Source organism: Podarcis cretensis (assembly GCF_951804945.1).
Source record: "Podarcis cretensis genome assembly, chromosome: 16".
Classification (NCBI taxonomy): Eukaryota; Metazoa; Chordata; class Lepidosauria; order Squamata; family Lacertidae; genus Podarcis; species Podarcis cretensis.
In genome coordinates, this window is record NC_137186.1 from 10,487,915 (window position 1) to 10,507,097 (window position 19,183).

At 51.8% G+C, this 19,183-nt stretch overlaps 1 protein-coding gene and 1 long non-coding RNA gene across 3 annotated transcripts in view; both read left to right on the forward strand.

The window, feature by feature from the left end:
- The first annotated feature begins 2,518 nt into the window (after positions 1–2,518).
- EFNA3 (ephrin A3) overlaps positions 2,519–19,183 on the forward strand; it is a 59,472-nt gene continuing 42,807 nt past the window's right edge. For both annotated transcript variants that reach the window (XM_079958363.1, XM_079958364.1), the window contains exon 1: positions 2,519–2,993. In XM_079958363.1, coding sequence (XP_079814489.1) covers positions 2,557–2,993 — 437 coding nt within the window. In that variant the 5' untranslated portion in view covers positions 2,519–2,556. The remainder of the gene's footprint in view (positions 2,994–19,183) is intronic.
- On the forward strand, positions 4,259–7,763 carry LOC307205898. The gene is made up of 2 exons (XR_013834171.1): positions 4,259–6,830; positions 7,538–7,763. It is a non-coding gene; the product is annotated as an uncharacterized lncRNA (long non-coding RNA).

Below are 19,183 nucleotides of genomic sequence, written 5' to 3' on the forward strand. Positions count from 1 at the left end.
ACCCCTAGGTCTCAGGTTTGGGCTCTGAAATCTCAGGGTCTGGGATACTCTTGGCTTGGCCATCCTTGCCCACAAGCTGCCCCCTGTGTTTTTGCCTGGCTGGCTTCTGAGCATGCCTCTTGCTTCTAAGGATGGTGGTTAGAGAAGTGGGGGGTTGAACACATGCGTAGAAACCAGCCTGCTGAACGGTGGTAGCATTGGCCTTTGTTGTTCCGCCCACTTTTGCCCCTGGCTCCTCCCACCACAGACATGTGGCCCCTGGAAGGCTGCCCGGAAGGGAACATGTTGCTGGATTCCATCTCCCAGCAGCCAGCATGGCCAATGGTCAGGGAAGATAGGAGCCATAGACTGCACAGCATTCAGAGGGGAAAGAGGCCCTCATCGTGGGCTTCCTGCCCAGAAGCTACTCTGGTGGCTCTCCAGATATTGTTGGGTTACAGTTCCCATCAGCCCCTGGACAGCACGGCCACTGGTCATGGATGATGGCAGTTGTAGTCCAGCAACATTCTTGGACTCCAGCTCCCATCAACCCCCAGCCAGCACAACCAGTGGTCAAGGCTGATGGCAGTTGTTGTCTTAACAGCATCTAGAGGGCAATAGGATCCCCCTCCCTGTTCTTCTGCCTAGAAGCTACTCTAGATATCATTGGACTGCAGCTCCTATCTGTCACGATCCGGTCTGCGGGCAATCAAAGTCCCGGCTGAGGACATCGGGACCGGGGGCAAGATGGCGGGGTGGGAGCAGGAACGAGAGTCCAGAAGCCAAGGGTCCGAGGGTCAGGAAGCAGGGAGTCACAAAGTCAAGGGTCCGAGGGTCAAGAAGCAGGGAGTCAGGAAGCCGAGGTCCGAGGATCAGGAAGCAAGAAGCCAAACACAGCGAGGCAGGGAGTGTGTTGCTGTGGCAAAGAGTCGAAGGGACATGCTGACCTTATATCCCTTCCTGGCTCTTGCCACCAGGTGCAGTGAGTTACCAAGCGGCCTCACTTGTGCGGCCGCACCTTGCCTCTCCAGAACAAACCTAGGAAGGCCCCAGTCCTGCAAAGCCCTACTGGTCACAGGGCCTGGCTCCCGCACGCACTTCTGACACCATCAACCCCCAGGCAGCACAGCCGCTGGTCAGGGACGATGGGTATTGTAGTCCTGAGACATCCAGAGGGCCATAGATTTCCCCTGCTTCAGGGAAGTAGCCTGTGCTTTGTTGCTTTGCCAAGCAGAAGGGAAGGGTGGAGTCACCCTGGCACAGTGTTCCTTTCTCAGTCCCAGGCCAGCATTCGCACCTTGGCCCAGGACCTGGGGCGACATTCCTGACGCGCCTGAGCCGCAGCCATGGCCACAGCCCCAGACATGTTCAGGCAAGGGCTGGGCCCTGCCGGCTGGCGTTGATTTTCTCCCCAGTGGGCGGGAAGGTGTTGTCTGCCTCCCAGGTTTTCTGGATCAGCTTTTTTGGGGATCACAGGGAGGCCTCCCCAGTTTGCTGCATGAGACCACAGTAGCCAGGGAGGAGGTGGTGGTGGTGAATTTCAAACCTGCAAATGCTCTACCATTAGGACCCTGCCAACTCCACACTCCGGAGTCCATTCCAGGACATTCTTTGCTGGTTGCTTAACAGGATAGGTGCCAAGCAAACCACACCCTCTCCCCTGGAAGCTGTGGTTCCTGATCTCAGAACGCAGGGAGGCTGGCTGCCATTCCACAAGGAAGGAGAGGAAACAGCACTCTGCACCACCTCAGAGGCACTTTTCTCTTCTCATTATCCCTCCCCCCTCCGGCATAGAAACTACGTAGTTCTGCAGCTGAGTATGGTGGGTTGTCCCCCCACCTCTCAGGATGAAGCCTGCTCCTAGTTCTGTTTGGGGGATGGATGGAAAGTGGGGAGATAAAAGACAACCTCTAGCTTTCTTCCAGATGTTCGCCACCTGGCAACAATTATTTCCTAAACTGTAGAGTTTGCCAGGGGCCAAGGGGGGCCTTCTCGCTCCAGCCGGGAAATTGTTGCCCTATAAACCTGACTTTCCTTCCACTTCCCAGATGTCCAGTGGCTGCTGATGGCAAGGCCCTCTGCCCGTGCTCAGAGGCTGCGTCCCCGCTGGATTTCCCCACATACTGAGCGCTGCAAAGTTGCGGCATTCAAAGGCACCTTTTAAACCTTTGCAGATAAGGTGCACTCAGAGGCCCTTTCCTTCTCCTATTTCCACGGAATTAAAAATATTATTGATGTTTTTAACATCAGCCCCTCTCTCATTCACAAGTGAGTCCCAAGGACAAAGCCCCGGGGAAATGCTGAGGCAAAGGCACTCTGCCCATGCCCAGGGGCCTGCCCCTGTGATTTTTGACTCCGCGCAGAATTCAAAACAGCCTTGGCACAAATGTAATATTTTATATGGGGGAGAAGGAGGAAGGAAAGGTGTGTGTTTGAAAGGGAGGGGGGTTCTCCAGATGTTCTGCGAGAGGGAGGGGTTTATTTCAAAAGGGGCGGGACGTAGTGGCCGGACACGGACACGCCCCCCCCGCCTGTAATCGAAAGCAAAGGGCGCGCCAGGAAAGGGACCCCCAATAGATGGAGAGACGCGTCGGGCGCGCAGCGTGGGGAGCCCGTGGGAAAGATCGGGCGCGCGCGGCGTGCAGGGAGCGCGCGAGGGGGGCGGTCCCGGGGCCGGAGGCGCGCAAGGAGGAGGGAAGGAGGAGCCTCGGCGGCGCTGGGGGCTCCGGCGGCGAAGAGGAGGAGGACGGCGGCGGCGGCGGCGGCGGCGGCTCCGATCGCCTTTGGATCTCTTTCTCGCCCTCGCTCTCCGTTCCGGCGGCTTCGCCTCTCGTGCCCGGTCGCGCCTGGCGCTGCGCTGCCCCGGCCGGCGGGATGGCCGCGCTCCTGCTGCCGCCGCCGCCGCCTGCCCCGCCGCTCCTGCTGCTCCTCCCGCTGCTCTGCTTGCTGTGCCACGGCCCCGCCGGCAGCCTCGGCAACCGGCATGCGGTGCATTGGAACAGCTCCAACCCGCAGTGAGTACCGGACCCGGGGGTTTGGGGGGGGTGGGTGGGAGTGGGGTCGCGGGAGAAGGGATGGGGGGACGACGGTGGGGTTTTTTTTTTTAAGGGGGGGTTGCTCAAGGAGAAGAGATCGGGCTCCGTTTGTCCGTTTGCGCCTGTATATCCCTGGACCCCCGGAATTTGCCCCGGCGCGGGAGGCGAAGGTGGGTGTTAGGCAAAGAGGGGTCGGCGGGTGAGGTGGGAGAGGGCGCGCGTGCACTGCATAAGGGGGGGGGGAGTGGGTGTCTGGGAGGAGGGGTGCGCGTGCACGTGGACGGGGTGAGGGCACGTGCGCGGTGGGGATCGGGGTCCGCGCGTCGCCGGAACCTAGGGATGGGGGAGCAGAGATTTCATCGGGGGGGGGGAGCGGGGTTGTCTGCTTTTTGTCTGTGCGTCGGGAGAGATCCTGCAGAATATGAAGCTTCCTCTGCCCCCCCCTTCTCTCCACCCTCTTTCCTTCCTAATCGCCCCCTCCCCCAGTCTGGCGGCTGTCTGGACTGGGACCCCAGTCTCTCTTCTCTCTCTCTCTCTCTCTCTCCACCCCGCAACTCACCGGCACCCCCGTCTCTCCTTGCCCGTTTCCGTTCCCCCACCGTCTGTTTCTCCCCTCTACAGTAGTTTTTGCAATTTCAGCTCTGCTCCGCTTCTTAACCCCCCCCCGCCGCCAAATTCCCCTAAATCCAGGCACCGTGGCCTCCATAGTGAGGTGTGTTTAGAGAGGGGGAGCGGGACCGTCTGCGCTTTCCGAGCGAGTTTATTTGTTTATTTCCTTGACCGTCGGTTTTTTTAAAAAGGACAATTTCTCCTTAGTTCAGGGGGTTTTTTTGGGGGGGGGGCTTGATCAGACCGCGGTTGAAGGACAACAGAGCCCTGTGTGTGTGTGTGTGTGTGAGAGAGAGAGAGAGAGAGACAACGTGACCTTTGCACCCCCGTGGGCACTACCAGCACCCAAAACTTGGGTGGCACACACTATTGGGGGGGCACGCTCTGCTCTTTTTTATATATAACCCTCCCGATCGAGATCTCCCCATGCCTGCTGCTACCCCCAGGACTCTCGCCACAGACAGGATGCCCAACCTTGATCATGTGTGTGTGTGTGTGGCGTGACCTATATATCCGAGCCTAGGTGTGACTCCGTGTGCCAAACCCTCGCCAGCCCTGGCACGGGTTCCCCGGCTGTTTGGGGCTGAGCCGCGAGACTGGCAGAGAAGACACACGCCTACCGATCTGTAGGGGGACGTCGAGCGCCCTGCCCGCCTTGCATCCCCGGAGCACCCCGTGGCACGTGCCCAGGCAGTGCCGGGGCTCCTCTGGGAACTGGGCGAGGTTTTTTCCCCTTCTTCTTCCTCCTCCTCCTAACTGGCTGCTGCTTAGCAAGAGAGAGGGAAGGCTGTGGGGTGTTTATTGCAAAGAGAAAGGCAAAGTGCCAAGGGAGAATCTGTCTCTCTTGAACATTCATGCAGGGATTTGGTGTGTGTGTTTGCAGGGACGGAAGCTGCCTGATTGATGCCTAATCATTTCTCACCCCCCACCTATTTTTTTAAAATGCCTCTTTTAAAACCATCCAAGGCAGCAAGGCCGGTGTTCATCCTAGCATAGCCTTCTCTGGAGTCACAGAGAGACTTGGTGCTTCTAACTCAGTGCGGTCTACACTGGCTGGCAGCAGCTCTTTCAGGCAGGGAGATGCCAGGGATCCAACTTAGGACCACCTGCATGCAAGGACAGAGGCTCCTCCTGCTCAGCTGAGGCCTTTCAGCCTCACCTTTTCACCCTTTCCAAAGGGGCTCACCTGCCTGACCCTTCCTTTGTAAATTTGCCAGGACACCACAAAGGAAACGGGTTGCCTGGATGTGAGTGCTTGGGAACACACACAGAGAGAAGGTGTGTAGTGTGTGTGGGGGGGGTTAACCAGGGGGTCTGACAGTGGGGAGCCGCAAGGTTTGAAAGCTGGAGGCATTAAGGGCATTCCTGCTCCATATTTTTTTGTTTTCCCAAGTGGGAGGGATCTGAGAGATATTTATCGCACACACCATCTCTTGATTCTCTTTTGTTTCAGAAGGAGCGTCATTTAGCCAGCTCTATTGACTGCTGGGCTCCGTGTTTACACGCTGGCGATAGATAGCAAGTGAGAGGGGGATTGTACACCCCCCCCCAGTTTGCTTAATATGAGTCAGTCAGAGCTGCTTCCACGGGCCTGCCGCTTGTATTTTGAAGTGATGCTGAAGTGTGATGGGGGGCGGTATATAATTTGGCCTATCCCTCTTTATTCATTCATGTGTGGTCCACTCAAATTCCTGGTGGAGTCCTGGTGGCCAGCAATGTTTCCCCCCCCCCTCTCTCTCTCTCATGTGGCGGGAGGCTGATTAACCAACAAAGCCACCTGATTTCTTTACAGGGCCCAGGCAGGGCCTGCTGTGTGGCAGCAATCCTTGGCCGAGGAAGACGTGGTTCTCGGCTTGGGTAGGACGCCTACCCCCCTTTTACTTACGTGTGGAGCTCCGGGATCGAACCTCCAACGAGCAGCGGCGTTGATTCCCAAGTGCATTTGGCTTGACCGGCGGCTGCTGGTGCCACGAGTGGCCCAGATCTAGAGACTTGAACAGAAAAGTGTTATTTTGCAAGGTGGGACACCTTGCCGAGTCGCTGTTTCTCTGTTTGATTCCACCCTTCGCTTTTTTAAAAAAAAAAAAACACCCAATCAATGGGGGCTTTAAGTAATAATCTGGAAATTGTAATGGCCGCCGAACAGAGCCACAGGGAGCCAGATCAATGGGGGAGTTAACAGCGCCTGTGTGTTGCATCTCTAATGCTCTGCCCATGGGGTGAAGCAGAGGAAGGGACACGGCCGCTGTGGGGAGACCAGGGTGGCAGCGTAAGTGGGCGGCGGCAGGCACAGGACCCTAAAACTGGGTGCTGGCATGGCTTGGGAACAGGGTGACCCTCTGGAGGCCCACTCAGGCCAGTGCCTGTTTCCTACTCCCCGGTGGCATATCCGTGCCGCTTTGCGTCTGTGGCTTTCATTTTCTCTGGGACTTGGCCGTTAACCGACGCTGGGAAGGACGGGTCGAGCCTGGAGTCCACGTGTGCCCGGCTGTCTACAAATTTCTCTCCCTCCTGCTCCCCAGTGTCTATCTGTCCGTCCGTCCTTGGTGCGTCTGGGTCTCACGCCCTCCGTCCGTTCCCTCTCCCGCGCCTCCTTTCTGTGTGCCTCGAGGGAGGACCGTCTCCTTTGAGAATGTCTTCTGAGGCGGAAGCCCAGGCCCCATAAATTGCGCCTCTGAATTGGGCGCTGGCGGGCGCCACACAATGGCGGAGCAGCGGACGCGGGGCCCTTTGCTGGGGGGGGACCTCCCCACACACCCAGCCCCCTTCCTCCGGCTAAAAAGCTTTCTAACCTGGCCTGACTTTTAGTGGTTGTGTGTGTGTGTGTATGTGTGCATGTGTGTGCGGCGCAGGGGTGGGGGTGGCAGTTGAAGAGAGAGGATGGTTGCTAAGGAGCCGTATCAAGGGCTCAGGTAGATCTGCTCTGCAGAGCCTGACCCACAATGCACTGGGGCTGCCTTGGCGGCAGTGATGGCAGTGGTCACAACGGGCCTAGCTCACCTGGCTTGGCTTATTTCCCGCGAGGCCTCGGCACCCCAAACCAAACCTTTCCCCGCTTGGCGCCGCGGACTCTTTTTTTTTGGGCCTAGCCATTCGATGGTTGCCTTTGTTGGGGTGTCGGGGAAAGGCTTCGGTTTGGCTCCCTTTCCCTTCGGTCTTTACGTCCCCGCCAACCGCGCTGTGGGTGCTGGGCCCCCGCCTTTTGTGGTGAGCCGAGGCGTGTTGTGGGGGGGGCGGGGGGTCCCTGCCGCAGAGCCGAGTTGCCTGCGCGTCGGGGATATTTATGGCGGAGCAGTGCGGCAGTGTTGGTTTCACTGCAGCTGCACGCGCCGTACATAGCCTTGCGCGCCGGGATTTTGGGGATAAATTATTGGCGGAATTGGTCCTTGTGGGGCCCTGGTCACTGGGTGTTTAGACATGCCATAAACAAGCCCCCGCGAGACAGCTCTCATGGGGATGAGGCTGCTCTGGAGACATTTTGACCTGACAGCATTGAAAGCTGTTCCTGCGGCCTTAGGGTGCTGGGCTTTGAGAAAGAGCGCAGTAGCCCTTCTTGGGATGAAGACGAGACGATGCCCCATTTCTTCCACCTCTGAGAAGCTGCTTGCTTTCCCCCATACCCCTGGAGAGACATTAGGGAGCATTTCTTCCCCTCCGTACAAAGCTTGTTTGTGTTTATGAATATCCAGTTTTCCTCTCATTCCAACTGCTGCTGAAGCAAGTTGCTCTTATTATCCAGGATCGGGGAGGGGATGAGTTTTTTTGATGTCTGCCCTGTCCCCCGCCTCCAAACCCGTTTCATCAATGCGGCGTCTTACACACACACACACACACACACACACACACAGAGAGAGAGAACGTGCCCCACTGGTCTATTTTTTCCTGCTTTGACTTATCTGTGCCACTCTCCTCAGGACCACATTTCCTGTAAACCCACAACGAGATGGAGGTTTGCCATTGGTTTTGGGGGCTCCAAGATGGCTTCATCGCTAGGTCTTCGCTCCATCACCCGTCCCATCACCTTTCAGTAACCGGCATGGCCTTAGTGGATTACCCCTAAGCTGGAGAAAGGCTTTGCATTTCTGGGAGTTTGATAGGTTTTTAAAAAAAAATTAAAATTGGCTGCAGAGTTTCAAAAGAGCCATTGTTCTATTTTTTTAGGCACTTGGGTGAACTGCAGCCTGGGATTTTCCCATATCGGACATCAACGCAACCCGATCCTCTCCTCCAAATATTGTATTAGAGATGATACTGATGCCACCTGCCTGAGTTTGGTCTCCCATCCCTTTTATTTTTAAGTCTCTTGTGCCTGCTCCGAGATTATGGTGGCGGTTGTTATTGTTGTCCTCAGACTCCCTGCAGAAAAGGTGTCCTCTGCTCCCCAAAAATCTCTGGGGTCCACGCCCCTCTTGCTTTTTAAGCAGGTCCCTGTGTCACACTGGTGTGTATCTGTGTGTGTTTTTCCGGACAAGGGCAGATGTGACTGGTGTGCTGATAAGCTGCAGAGCTGCTGATTGGTCCAGGGTGGGCGGAGGAAAGGTTGGGAGGTGGTCTTCTTTAGAGGGTCCTGCATACAAAAGCTCCGCACATCTCTCAGTCTTATTTCTCAGTCTTCAGACAAGGTTCAAACGCTCCCTGCCCCTTTAAAAACAGAGAGCCAACTGGAGTCGGTTGGGGAATAGCTTGAATTAGGAAACCTTTAAACTTCTTACCATTTTCTTTTAAAAAGACAGTCTGGCATGTTATTCATGGAAGGTTTCTGGTCCTCATGCTCTGCAAGCAGGGAACAGTGTTAGAAACATCAATAGTATGGGGGTATGTGGAACACTGGCATTATCTTAACAGGAGGGAGAAGAATACCAGCTTAAATTTTGCCACATTTTAGTGGGTAAGACATCTGAGTAAGATTGTGTGTGTGTGTGTGGAAATACTCCCAATATTCTTTATGGGGCTATCAAATCTGTGTTTCGCAGCCCTGTTGAGCCAAGCGTGGGGAATCTGTGCTCCACCAGAAGTGTTGAGACTACAACTCCCATCATCCATAACTGATGGGAGTTGGAGAGCCACTGATTCCCCATCTTTGGCGCAGAGGGATTTTTTGGCGGGTAGGTCACATTCACAGCTTCTTCCTGTGGAGGAATTTCTACGCAGGAAATTAACACACAAACCGCGGAAAGATTGTTGCAAGCTGTGTTCTCGCATGTGGATTCACATGGCTTGCGAATGTGTGCTGAGCATTTCAGACCCCATCCTCGCCACCATCCATTTAAAGCACTCTGATACCGCTGTGTCCCCCAGATAATCGTGGGAACTGTAGTTTAAGGGCTCTGAGAGTTGTTAGGAGGCACTCCCACATAGAGCTACAATTCCCACAGGTCCCTGGGAAGAAGTTCGATCTGTGGCGTCTTCAGGTAGCCTTGCCTATCTCATGGGCTTGTGGTGGACTGACTACAGCAGGGGAGGGACTCTTTGGCCCTCTGTATGTTGCTGGACTTCAGCTCCCATCTGCCCCATCAAACATTGCCCATGCCCAGTGGTGATGGGAGTTGCAGTTCAGCAACGAATGGAGGACCAAATGTTCCCCTTCTCTGATCTACAGGCTCATACAAGGCCATTTTCCTGGTGGCAACTTGGAATCCCTTCCAGGCGATGATGCAGAGAAGCTACACAAAAGCCGGTTGTCTTCCTTTCAGACCCACAATTATTTATACATAAAGTTGGGCAGCCAGACCAGCTAGGAAAGGAGATGTTGTGGACTAGGAACTTGTGTGGACATGCTGGTGAGGCTGGGCTCCTAACCCCATGTGCACACCATGAGGAGGAGCTCCCCGGAGGAAAGGCAGGATTCAGATGTGATGCATATCTCAAACCCACAGAGCCTGTGTATACAATCACAGCGCTCAACACCCTGCAGCAAGGTTGGGCAAGCTGTGGCCCAGCTAGCCTGGCCGATGCTCAAGGAAGATGGCCAGTAGCCAGGGACAATGGGAGCTGGAGTCCAGCAATGTGGTTCCTCATCCTTGGGATAGCTCAGTTGGTAGAGCATGAGACTCTTAATCTTGGGCAGAAGATTCCTGCATTGCTGGGGTTTGGGCCAGATGACCCCTGTGGTCCCTTCCAACGCTACAATTCTATGATTCTGTAAAATGGCTCAGGACCACAAGGAACGCCTCTCCTGATATAAACCAACCCAGATACAGAGATCATCCTTTGAGGCCCTTCTTCATGTGCCTCCTCCACGAGAGGTCTGGAGAACGGGCCTTTCCTGTGGTGGCTCCCCATTTGTGGAATGTTCTCCCCATTTGTGGAATGTCTGGGGCCTCCATTATATACCTTCAGGTGCCAGGCGAAAATGTTCTTATTTACCAGGCCTTTGGTTGATTCTATGGCCTTTTAAATGTGTTTGTGGGATTGGGGGGCGGGTTATTCTTTTGTTTTTATTTTAACTATATATTTTGTGGTTTTTATCCAGTATTCTTACCCTGAGATCTTCGCCCTGATCGCTTCTCGGCCTTTTGGCTTAGATCAGGGCCTATCATGCCCAACATCCTATTTCCATAGATCTCTGCAGTGTTAGAAATTAGCTAGGTGCCAGGCGCATTTTGCCGCTGGCGTGGGTCCAATTGCAACCACATGGAGATCTCTGGATGCCAGGCTGGCGACTAGGGAAAACCAAATGCCATTTAGAAAAGAAGGCTCTGGAATGTTTTCCTTGAAGCCTGAATTTGTTTTATTCTGGATTGTTTTTATTTGATGTTTTAATGTGTTGTAAACCACTTTGAGAGTTGCTCTCTAAAATCTAAAGCTGTATAGAAATGAAATGAATAATAATAATAATAAGTCCAATTGCAAAAACAAACAAACAAAAAACCCGGCATCTAGACATTTCGTTGTGGCAACCATGACCTAGGTTTAAGGTGCCATTTGGCCATTAGTTTATATACCTGAATTTCTAACACTGCCAACCAGATGCTTATGGGAAATCTACAAGCAGGACTTTGAGCACTACAGTACACTCTCCAACAGCAGACTAGGGCTGGGCGATAACAGTTTTTCAACATTACAGTGTATCACCAGCCAAACAACTGGCGATATACCGTGGTGTTGGAAACATAAGCCGCATTGGCCTTAGCCTGCAAGGTGCCAGGTGAAATTGCCACAGCTTTCACCATCCCCGGTGTCCCGTCCCTTGCTTGTGGTGGGTGGGTGCCAGTGCTGGGCTGGGGGGGTCCTTTGATTGTTTGGAGGGGAGTGGCAACCACACACTTCTCAGCTGAGCAGTTAAAAGATCCAGAAGGAGGAACAAGCTGTATTGGTGCCTCAGCAATGTAGCTTTTTTCTCCCTGTGCACAGTTATGAGGTCAGAGTGGGGATGTCAGCTTCACTCAGCCGTATATCGCTGGTAAAACCGCCACCGCTCCTGAGTCCCTCTGCTAGCAACGCTCGCTGGAGGGAGCGGTGACCGTTTCACCAGCGATATACCGCTGAGTGAAGCCGACATCACGGTCTGCTTCTCGTACTGGTCCTGGGTGATATATTGATATATCGCCCCAACCAAAGCAGACACAGTCTTCGTATCTCGTAGCCATTAATCCAGTCCAGACTCCTGTTCTTACGGCCCCAAGCCAGACGCCTCAGTAGGAAGCCCCCAGCTGAACCTGAGCACAGCAGCATCCACTCTCCCCACCTGCGATTCCTAGCATTTGGCATTCAGCGGCGCACTGTCTCTGGCAGCCGATGTAGGAACACAGCCATGGATGATCCTTTTCCTCTAGGAACTAAGCCAGCATCCCTGATGCATTGAGGGGGTGTGTGTGGCTTCTGCCCCAAGTCCTTCCCTGACAGCATCGCTGGTCAGGATCCTGGGAGATGGGATGCTTGGCTTGGCGGCCCTGTGGTCCAACCCAGCACAGCTCTCTTCGCTAAGTGCTAAAGCACATTTGCTCCTAAGAGCATCTTCTTTTATGTACCGGCGCATCCAGCGATGTAACACACAGAATGCCAGAAAAAGCCAGTCTTAATCAGACTGCTGGTCCCATGGGACTGCGGTTATTTATTTTGTGTAGATGATCCTTTTCCCTGTTGCTAGGGACAGACTTTCCGTCCCCCCCTTTTTTTTAAGGTCTAGTTCTCATCTGAGGTGATGAGTATGTGCCTTGTCTGTGCTGCTTCCAGACCTCTGGTGAGCGTCCACATGCCTGGATGCTGCTGTGTGCCAGCCACAACAAACAAACATTCCCTGCAGGTAGAAAACTAGGGAGACAGGTTATAGCCTCACTTCTCCCTGAGAAGCTAGCTTTCTCTGTGAAGGGAATAGTTTCTGATGGAGGATAATTTCCATCGGGTGGTACCTCGGGTTAAGTACTTAATTGGTTCTGAAGGTCCGTTCTTAACCTAAAACTGTTCTTAACCTGAAGCACCCCTTGAGCTAATGGGGCCTCCCGCTGCGCCGCTGGAGCACGATTTCTGTTCTCATCCTGAAGCAAAGTTCTTAACCCGAGGTACTATTTCTGGGTTAGCGGAGTCTGTAACCTGAAGCGCCTGTAACCCAAGGTACCACTGTATAATGCGAAAGCTTTTTTAAAAAACCAGCCAACCCATCGTGCTTCTTGTGAATGTGGTCTCCCGATTTTGGGATGATTCAACAGATGAGCTGATTAGGGGCAGAGGTAGAAAAGGTTTTATATTTATATATCTATATTTATATGTACCTGTTTAAAGCAAAATAAAAGTTAAAAAATAATTAAGAAAAGAAACAGTGGGGAAAAAACAAAAAAAGAAAAGAAAAGGTTTTCACCTTCACATGATGTGTCAGGCTACTGCAGGCCAGGATGGTGTTTTTTTGGGGGGTGCGGGAGGTGTTGCCATGAAGGAGCTTTCGGAAAATCTGTTTCTGCTGCGCCTTCTAAGATGTTCCACACCCAGGAGAGGTTTGCTCCTTGCTCTCCCCCTTCCACCCGCCCAGATCGCTCTTAGGGCCACTTTCAAACATGATTGCCTTCTCTCCAGCGCTGTTAAAAAGCTTTCACCGTGTCAATGCTCCATGTGGAATCAGCGATATCAAGCATCAGTGCATGAATTATTGGCAGGGGGCTGATGTGCAGGAGGGTGCCGTAATGAAACAGGGGAAATAGGAAGCTGTCCTGGGCTGAGTGATTTTGACTCCTCCAGCCTGGTTTGGTGAGCTCTGACAGAATGCTGCTCTGCTGGATCCCAAGCAGCGAAGGATCTCCCCTGCCCCTTCTGCCTGATCCTTTCAACTTGGGCGGTGAGGGACCTTTGGTCCTCTGGATGCTGCTACACTACAACTCCCACCATCCCTGGCTGTTGACCATGCAGAGGCGGCTGGGAGTTGTAGTTCAGCAACATCTGGGGGGCACTGGTTGCCTCACACCTGTTTTTGCTGAGGATGAAGCCAGGGAACCAAGCAGGGGAAGAAGCCAAGCTGTTGCCCCTCCCCTGGCTAGCAGGACCAGTGGTCAGGGATGATGGGAATTGTAGTCCCAAAACAGCTGGAGACCCAAGTTTGGGAAACACTGCTGTAGTGGGTTAATATTTAGGAGGCATTTCCGGGGAATGGAGCAAGCAGGGGCACAGCTCCTAATATCTATATACTACAATATTTTTATACTCTGGCTTAATGAAATAAAACCTGGCAGTGAAAACGTATGTGTGTGTTTGTCTTGTAATGCAAAATGCTACTTAAAATATAAGCCTACTAGAATAGTTTTTTGTTTAAGTGCAATGAATCTGTAGCAGAGCAGCAGAGCATTATTGGTAGTAAAATTTTTTTTTTTTTAATGGTCAAAAGGCACCAGCTGCCCTCTGCCTAAGAGTCAAGACGAACTGTGTGCAGCCTGCCTTAGTTTCTGAGGCCCATGTGTCAATTCTGAGGTCTACCTCTGTGCTTGTGTTGTGCCTTGCCTGGCTGGTTGTGGGTGCTTTGAGTCCAATTTGTGCTTATTTAATCAGGCTTAAAGCCAGAGAAGGGCCTTTAGTAAGGGGGGGGGGAGACCTGTGGCCACCCAGACGTTGTTGGACTCCAACTCCCATCAGCCCCTGCAATGTCCAATGGTCAGGGATGATGGGAATTGGAGTCCTGCAACATCTGGAAGACGACCAGGTCCCCCCATCCCTGCCCTCCTCCAACTGACAGCCAACTTCCAGAATCTTGAAGTTTCTGCTACCCCTTACCCCATCCTGTTTTTTATCACAAGAGCACAGCGGCCATTTTGGTTGATGTTTTCTCATGCAATTTCACAGCATGATTCCCCTCAAACATGATTGGGGGGCACACAGTACCCCCTAAGATACTTTTGGGGGCACGGTGCCCCCAAAAGCACTCTTTTTTTGGGGGGAAACTGTGATGTGAAATCGCGCAAGATCACAGCAACCAAAATGGCTGCCGTGTTCCCACAATACAAAAATATGAAGATGGGGTCCAGAAGATGGCATCCCAGATTTTGGCTTCAAAGTGTTAGAGGGTGTGCAGATTATCAGCATGGGATCGCTTGGAGCTCGACTTGTGACCTTTGGTCTACAAGCATGACATTGTTGTAAGACGTCAGTTGTGTGGAGCAATGGCGGCTAGAAGTCGCCAAGGAGAGTGGTCTTTTGATAAATTTCCTCCTGGCCCATTTGCTATGAGGCTTAACACAAACACACCCTGAGTTTAAGAACTGAAACTTTGTGTAAAAACCATTGACAAGAAGTCTTGTGGCACCTTAAACCCAGGCAAATTTATTATGGCATCGGTTTTCATGGGCCAGAGTTTGCCTCATAACACGGTTCACCCTCTGGAAAAACTGTGTAGGTTTAATTGGTTTCTGTGATGTTTTGGCTCTGGGCTCAATCCATACACCATGGATTAAAATGTGGTCAAGGGTATATCCTATGGGAATCTCTGACTGGTAGAAAACTTTCCTGAATGGGATTTCACTCCACTGCCAAATATATATATTTTTTTCCTGTGCTAATTTTTTCTCCGGAATTTTTTTCCTTTTTCATAACATCATTAGTAACAAATGCTGATTGCCAGTGCCCTATTACACGGCGGCTGGCAGGTTCAAAAGTTTTCAGCTTTCCTTTGCTAAATACAAATAAAATAAATCTGCAAAATTAGATCACAAGGGCATCGATGAATTTCCCAATGCGAAACCTTCTGGTGGAAATGACCTTATGGGAATTAGCCTAATGTGGCTGAGAAAATTCTCCAGAAAAATGTCTGTGGCTAATTTTCTCCCCATAAAATTCACACCACAGTGTTTCAGGGATCTTAATTAAAACCCTGCCTGTCTCTGTTCAAACACACACACACACACACACACACACACACACACTTCCTTTCTGTTGGCACATCACTGCTCTGCTTTCACCATCCTATTTAACATCTCCTGTGATTCTTCTCTGGGTGCGCCTGACTCTTCCTGAACCTTTCACAAGAGCAGGGTGGGGAGTGAGGAAGAGCAGGCTGGCTGGGCGTGTGCTGATCTGTCAGCGGCTGCGTGGGTAGCATTCCTGAATGGAGAGATGCTTCTTTCTTCTGCCTTCCCACCCACCCTGACCCGCGTCACAGCAGGACCATGGCAGGTGGTGAAGTCCAGAGGCCCTATCTCGTCCAGTATTCTGCAAGCGGGATTGGATTTTTTTCTCCCACTCTCTTATAACACACAACTCCTGACACCCACAATCGAATGCTCCCCTTTTCTCTAAACTTAAAAAATTTTTTATCCCCAAATGCATCAGCCTTTCCTCAGACAAGAGTTGTTCCATCCACTGGTTCATTTCGGTTGCCCTTGTCTGAACCTTTCCCGCAGTATCCTAGCTGTTCCCAACTATTCCTCATAGGAGTTGCTTTCCAGATCCTCTCCGTCAACCCGTCTTCCTTTTCGAACACACGCCCCTTCGTCAACACCCTCTTTGGAGTGCCGTAGACAGCATTCTGGAAGCGACAGGCTCAGCTTCCTTACAGGGCTTGTAATTCTCCACTGGAGCCTAATTTCACCCATTGCAAAAAGATGGGGAAGAATTACCCTCCTTTTGTGTCTCTGCAAGAGCCTCTGCTCTGGGCTGGCTTGTTCCAGAGGTGCAACAGGCAGCCTCGCCTGAGGGTGTCTCCTTCTGCTTGCCATCCGGTTTACAGCCAAAGTGGAGTCTAGTTGGAAGGAAGCAAATCCTACAGAGGCAGCTGCCTCTTATTCTGGGGGTGGGTCCATTGGCGCTCATGGGAGCCTTTAAATAATTTTTTGGTGTGTTGCTTGCAGTGTGCTAATGTGCCCCAAACGCACACTTTGGAAATCATTGCTTTGGGCTGTAGCAAAAGCAATCGCTGAGAGTGTGGCGCCGTCTTAAAAAGATAAACACATTTTATTGTGGTGCGCAATTTTGTCCACAGCTACCCTCCGTTTGTGTGGAAGGGGTTTTGTGCCCTCTTGACCCTTCCCAAACACACCGCATTTCCGCTCTCTGTTCCGCTACGGTAACCTAACTGCTCGTGACCGATCTTAAATTCAATCTTGTTCCTTTGTTTTGTGCAGTGGCGTCTCTGCCGCGGAATGCCGAGCAAAAACCAGCCGCTTGGATCTTTTCGAGTTGCCTGACTTTCTCTCTGCTAAGGCGCATGCCATAGAAATGATTGAAAGTGAGTTGATGGGAATCTGTGCAAAGTCCCAACCTGTCAACCTGCCTTCTGCTTCAATAACTCGCAAGCGGCGTGTGCCCCAATGCTGAGCGGTCTGGAAAGAAATTGTGGCTTTCGTGAGCCCGAGCACCCCTCCTGCCTGTTGTGTCTCTGTATGATTCCCTGTTCTGGGCTGCCTCATTCCCTATTGTTTGTTTATTAAATTTGTATGCCACCCCATAACTGCAGACCCTCCAAGTGTCCCTATTTTCCAGGGACAGTCTCGGATTTACAGAAGCTGCCCCACTTTCTGATTTGATCCCAGAATGTCCCCCTTTTCCTAAGCACATCCCTATTTTGGTCTGAGAAATGTTGGAGGGTATGTAGTTATGCGACCCCCAGGCCAAGGAGATAAGTAACTATACAACTTTTAGAAGACATCTGAAGGCAGTCCTGTATAGAGAATGTTTAATGTTTTATTATGTTTTTATATACAGTGGTGCCTCGCAAGACGAAATTAATCTGTTCCGTGAGGCTCTTCGTATAGCGGTTTTTTTGTCTTGCGAAGCAAGCCCATTGACAGCTTAGCGGATTAGCGCTATTAGCGGTTTAGCGGCTTTTAGCGATCAGCTGTTAAGCGGCTTATCAGCGGATCAGCTGATAAGTGGCTTAGGGCTTAGGAAAAGGGGGGGGGGGGGGAAAACCCCGCAGGAACTCGCAAGGGAAATTCGTTTTGCGAAGCGCCTCCAAAACGGAAAACCCTTTCGTCTAGCGGGTTTTCCGTCTTGCGAGGCGTTCGTCTTGCGGGGCACCACTGTATGTTGCAAGCCGCCCAGAGTGGCTGGGGCAACCCAGTCAGATGGGTACAGTATAAATTTAAAAAAATATTATTATTGTTGTTAGGGAAGAGGGTATCCCTATTTTCATCAGAGAAATGTTGGAGGTTATGTACTCACAGATCTCAAGTCAGTTCACAACATAAAATCACAAGATATGCAACATAAGATACGTAATAAAAACAAAAACATAGACAACCCAATCATCCCTTCTTCCACAACACATTTTAAAAGGGCATCAGATGTTAATCAGCCAAAGGCCTGGTTGAAGAGGAATGTTTTCTCCTGGTGCCTAAAAGTGTATAATGAAGGCACCGGGCGAACCTCCCTGGGGAAATCATTCCACAAATGGGGAGCCACTGCAGAAAAGGCCCACACTCGTGTTGCCACCCTCAGTACCTCTTGTGGAGGAGGCAGACAGAGAAGGGCCTCAGAAGGTGATCCCAGGGTCCGGGTAGGTTCATATGGAGAGAAATGTGTTTAAGAAAGTGTTGTTTTACGTTACAAAACATGTTTAGAAATGCATGCAAAAAGGATTCGGGTTTTATCTGAGGTTAGTCATATTTTAGAGCCGACCCACTGAAATGAATGGACCTTAGTCACTCCTATCAGTTTCAATGTATTTACTCCTGAGTATGACTAACATTGACTCCAACCCAAAAGCTGGATTCGAATGCTAATGTTTCTGTGGATTTTTAAAGATTGAAAAATAAAGATAGTATATGTTTTGCGCAGGCACGGCACAGAACAGACTTATGAATGAACGATTCTGAAATGGACATGGAAAGGAAATAAACCAGGGGTTACCCAACATTCTGTTCTCCAGATATGGTTGAACCCCCAGTTCCCATCACCCCTGACCATTGGCCATGCTAGCTGGGATTGATGGGAGTTCGGAGGGCACAATTTTGGCTCCCCTTGAAATAAGCAGATCGATTTTATCCTTAAAATCATCCCTCCAACACATACACACACCCTTGCTTTGCAGGGAATTGTCATGGCACCGGATCGGCTCCTCTTACCGCTTTTGCACCCAGTTAGACAACTTCTTGGAGGATAAAGCCAAATCGATAGTTGATGGCCCCTATGGCTTTGTTCTCCCTCGCAGTGATGTGCATCTGAATACCAGTTTCCTGTGAATCACGAGTGATAAGAGTTGCTTTTGAACTCAGGTCCTCCTTGCGGGCATCCCATTGGGGCACCCACTGTTGGCCACTGTGTGAGCAGGATGATGCCCTGGCCTGATCCAACAGCCAGGCTGTTTGTACAGTCATACCTCATGTTACATTTGCTTCAGGTTGCATCCCGCGGCGACCCGGAAGTACCGGAAAGGGTTACTTCCAGGTTTCACCGCATGCTCAGAAGCGCAAAATGACACCATGCGCATGTGCAGAAGTGGCGAATTGTGACCCGTGCGTGCGCAGACACGGGTTGCATTCCTTTCAAGTTGCGAATGGGGCTCCGGAACGGATCCTGTTCGCAACCAGAGGTACCACTGTATATCCAAATGCTTCCGAGTTAAATTTGGAGGAAGGGCTGCCCCGTCATTGTGAGAAGCCAGGGGAACATGGGAACCAGGCTTATAATGAGCCAGAATCTAACCCACCAGGATTTCAGGCCAGGGGGCACCCCCAGCCTTACCTGGCGTCACCTGCACTCGTTTCCGCTGAGCTGCAGCCCTTCCCCTCCAATGTTTGCTGACGTCGCATTGCTAAATCCAGTTAGCTCCACTGATGATCTATGACCCTTCCAGACAGCAGGAAGAAGGTTGCCTTATACAGAGTCAGTCCAACTGGTCCATCGGTGTCACCTACAAACTGACTGGCGGCAGCTCTCCATGGTTTCCCTACCTGGAGATGCCACCAGGGTCTGAACCTGGAACTTTTGGCATTCAAGGCAGATGCGTCACCATGGAATAAAGTTCAGGTTCTGGTCCTCCTGTTTCTGATGAATGGGCTGGTTTTAATTGGGAGCTGATTTATGACTTCATTCCCAGTCCTACCCGGAGATGCCAGGGATTGAACCGGGGTCCTTCTGCATACAAAGGTGCTCCTGCCAAGCTACAGGTTTTTTCTCTCTCCGAGTCACCTGGAAGCAGCAGCCGC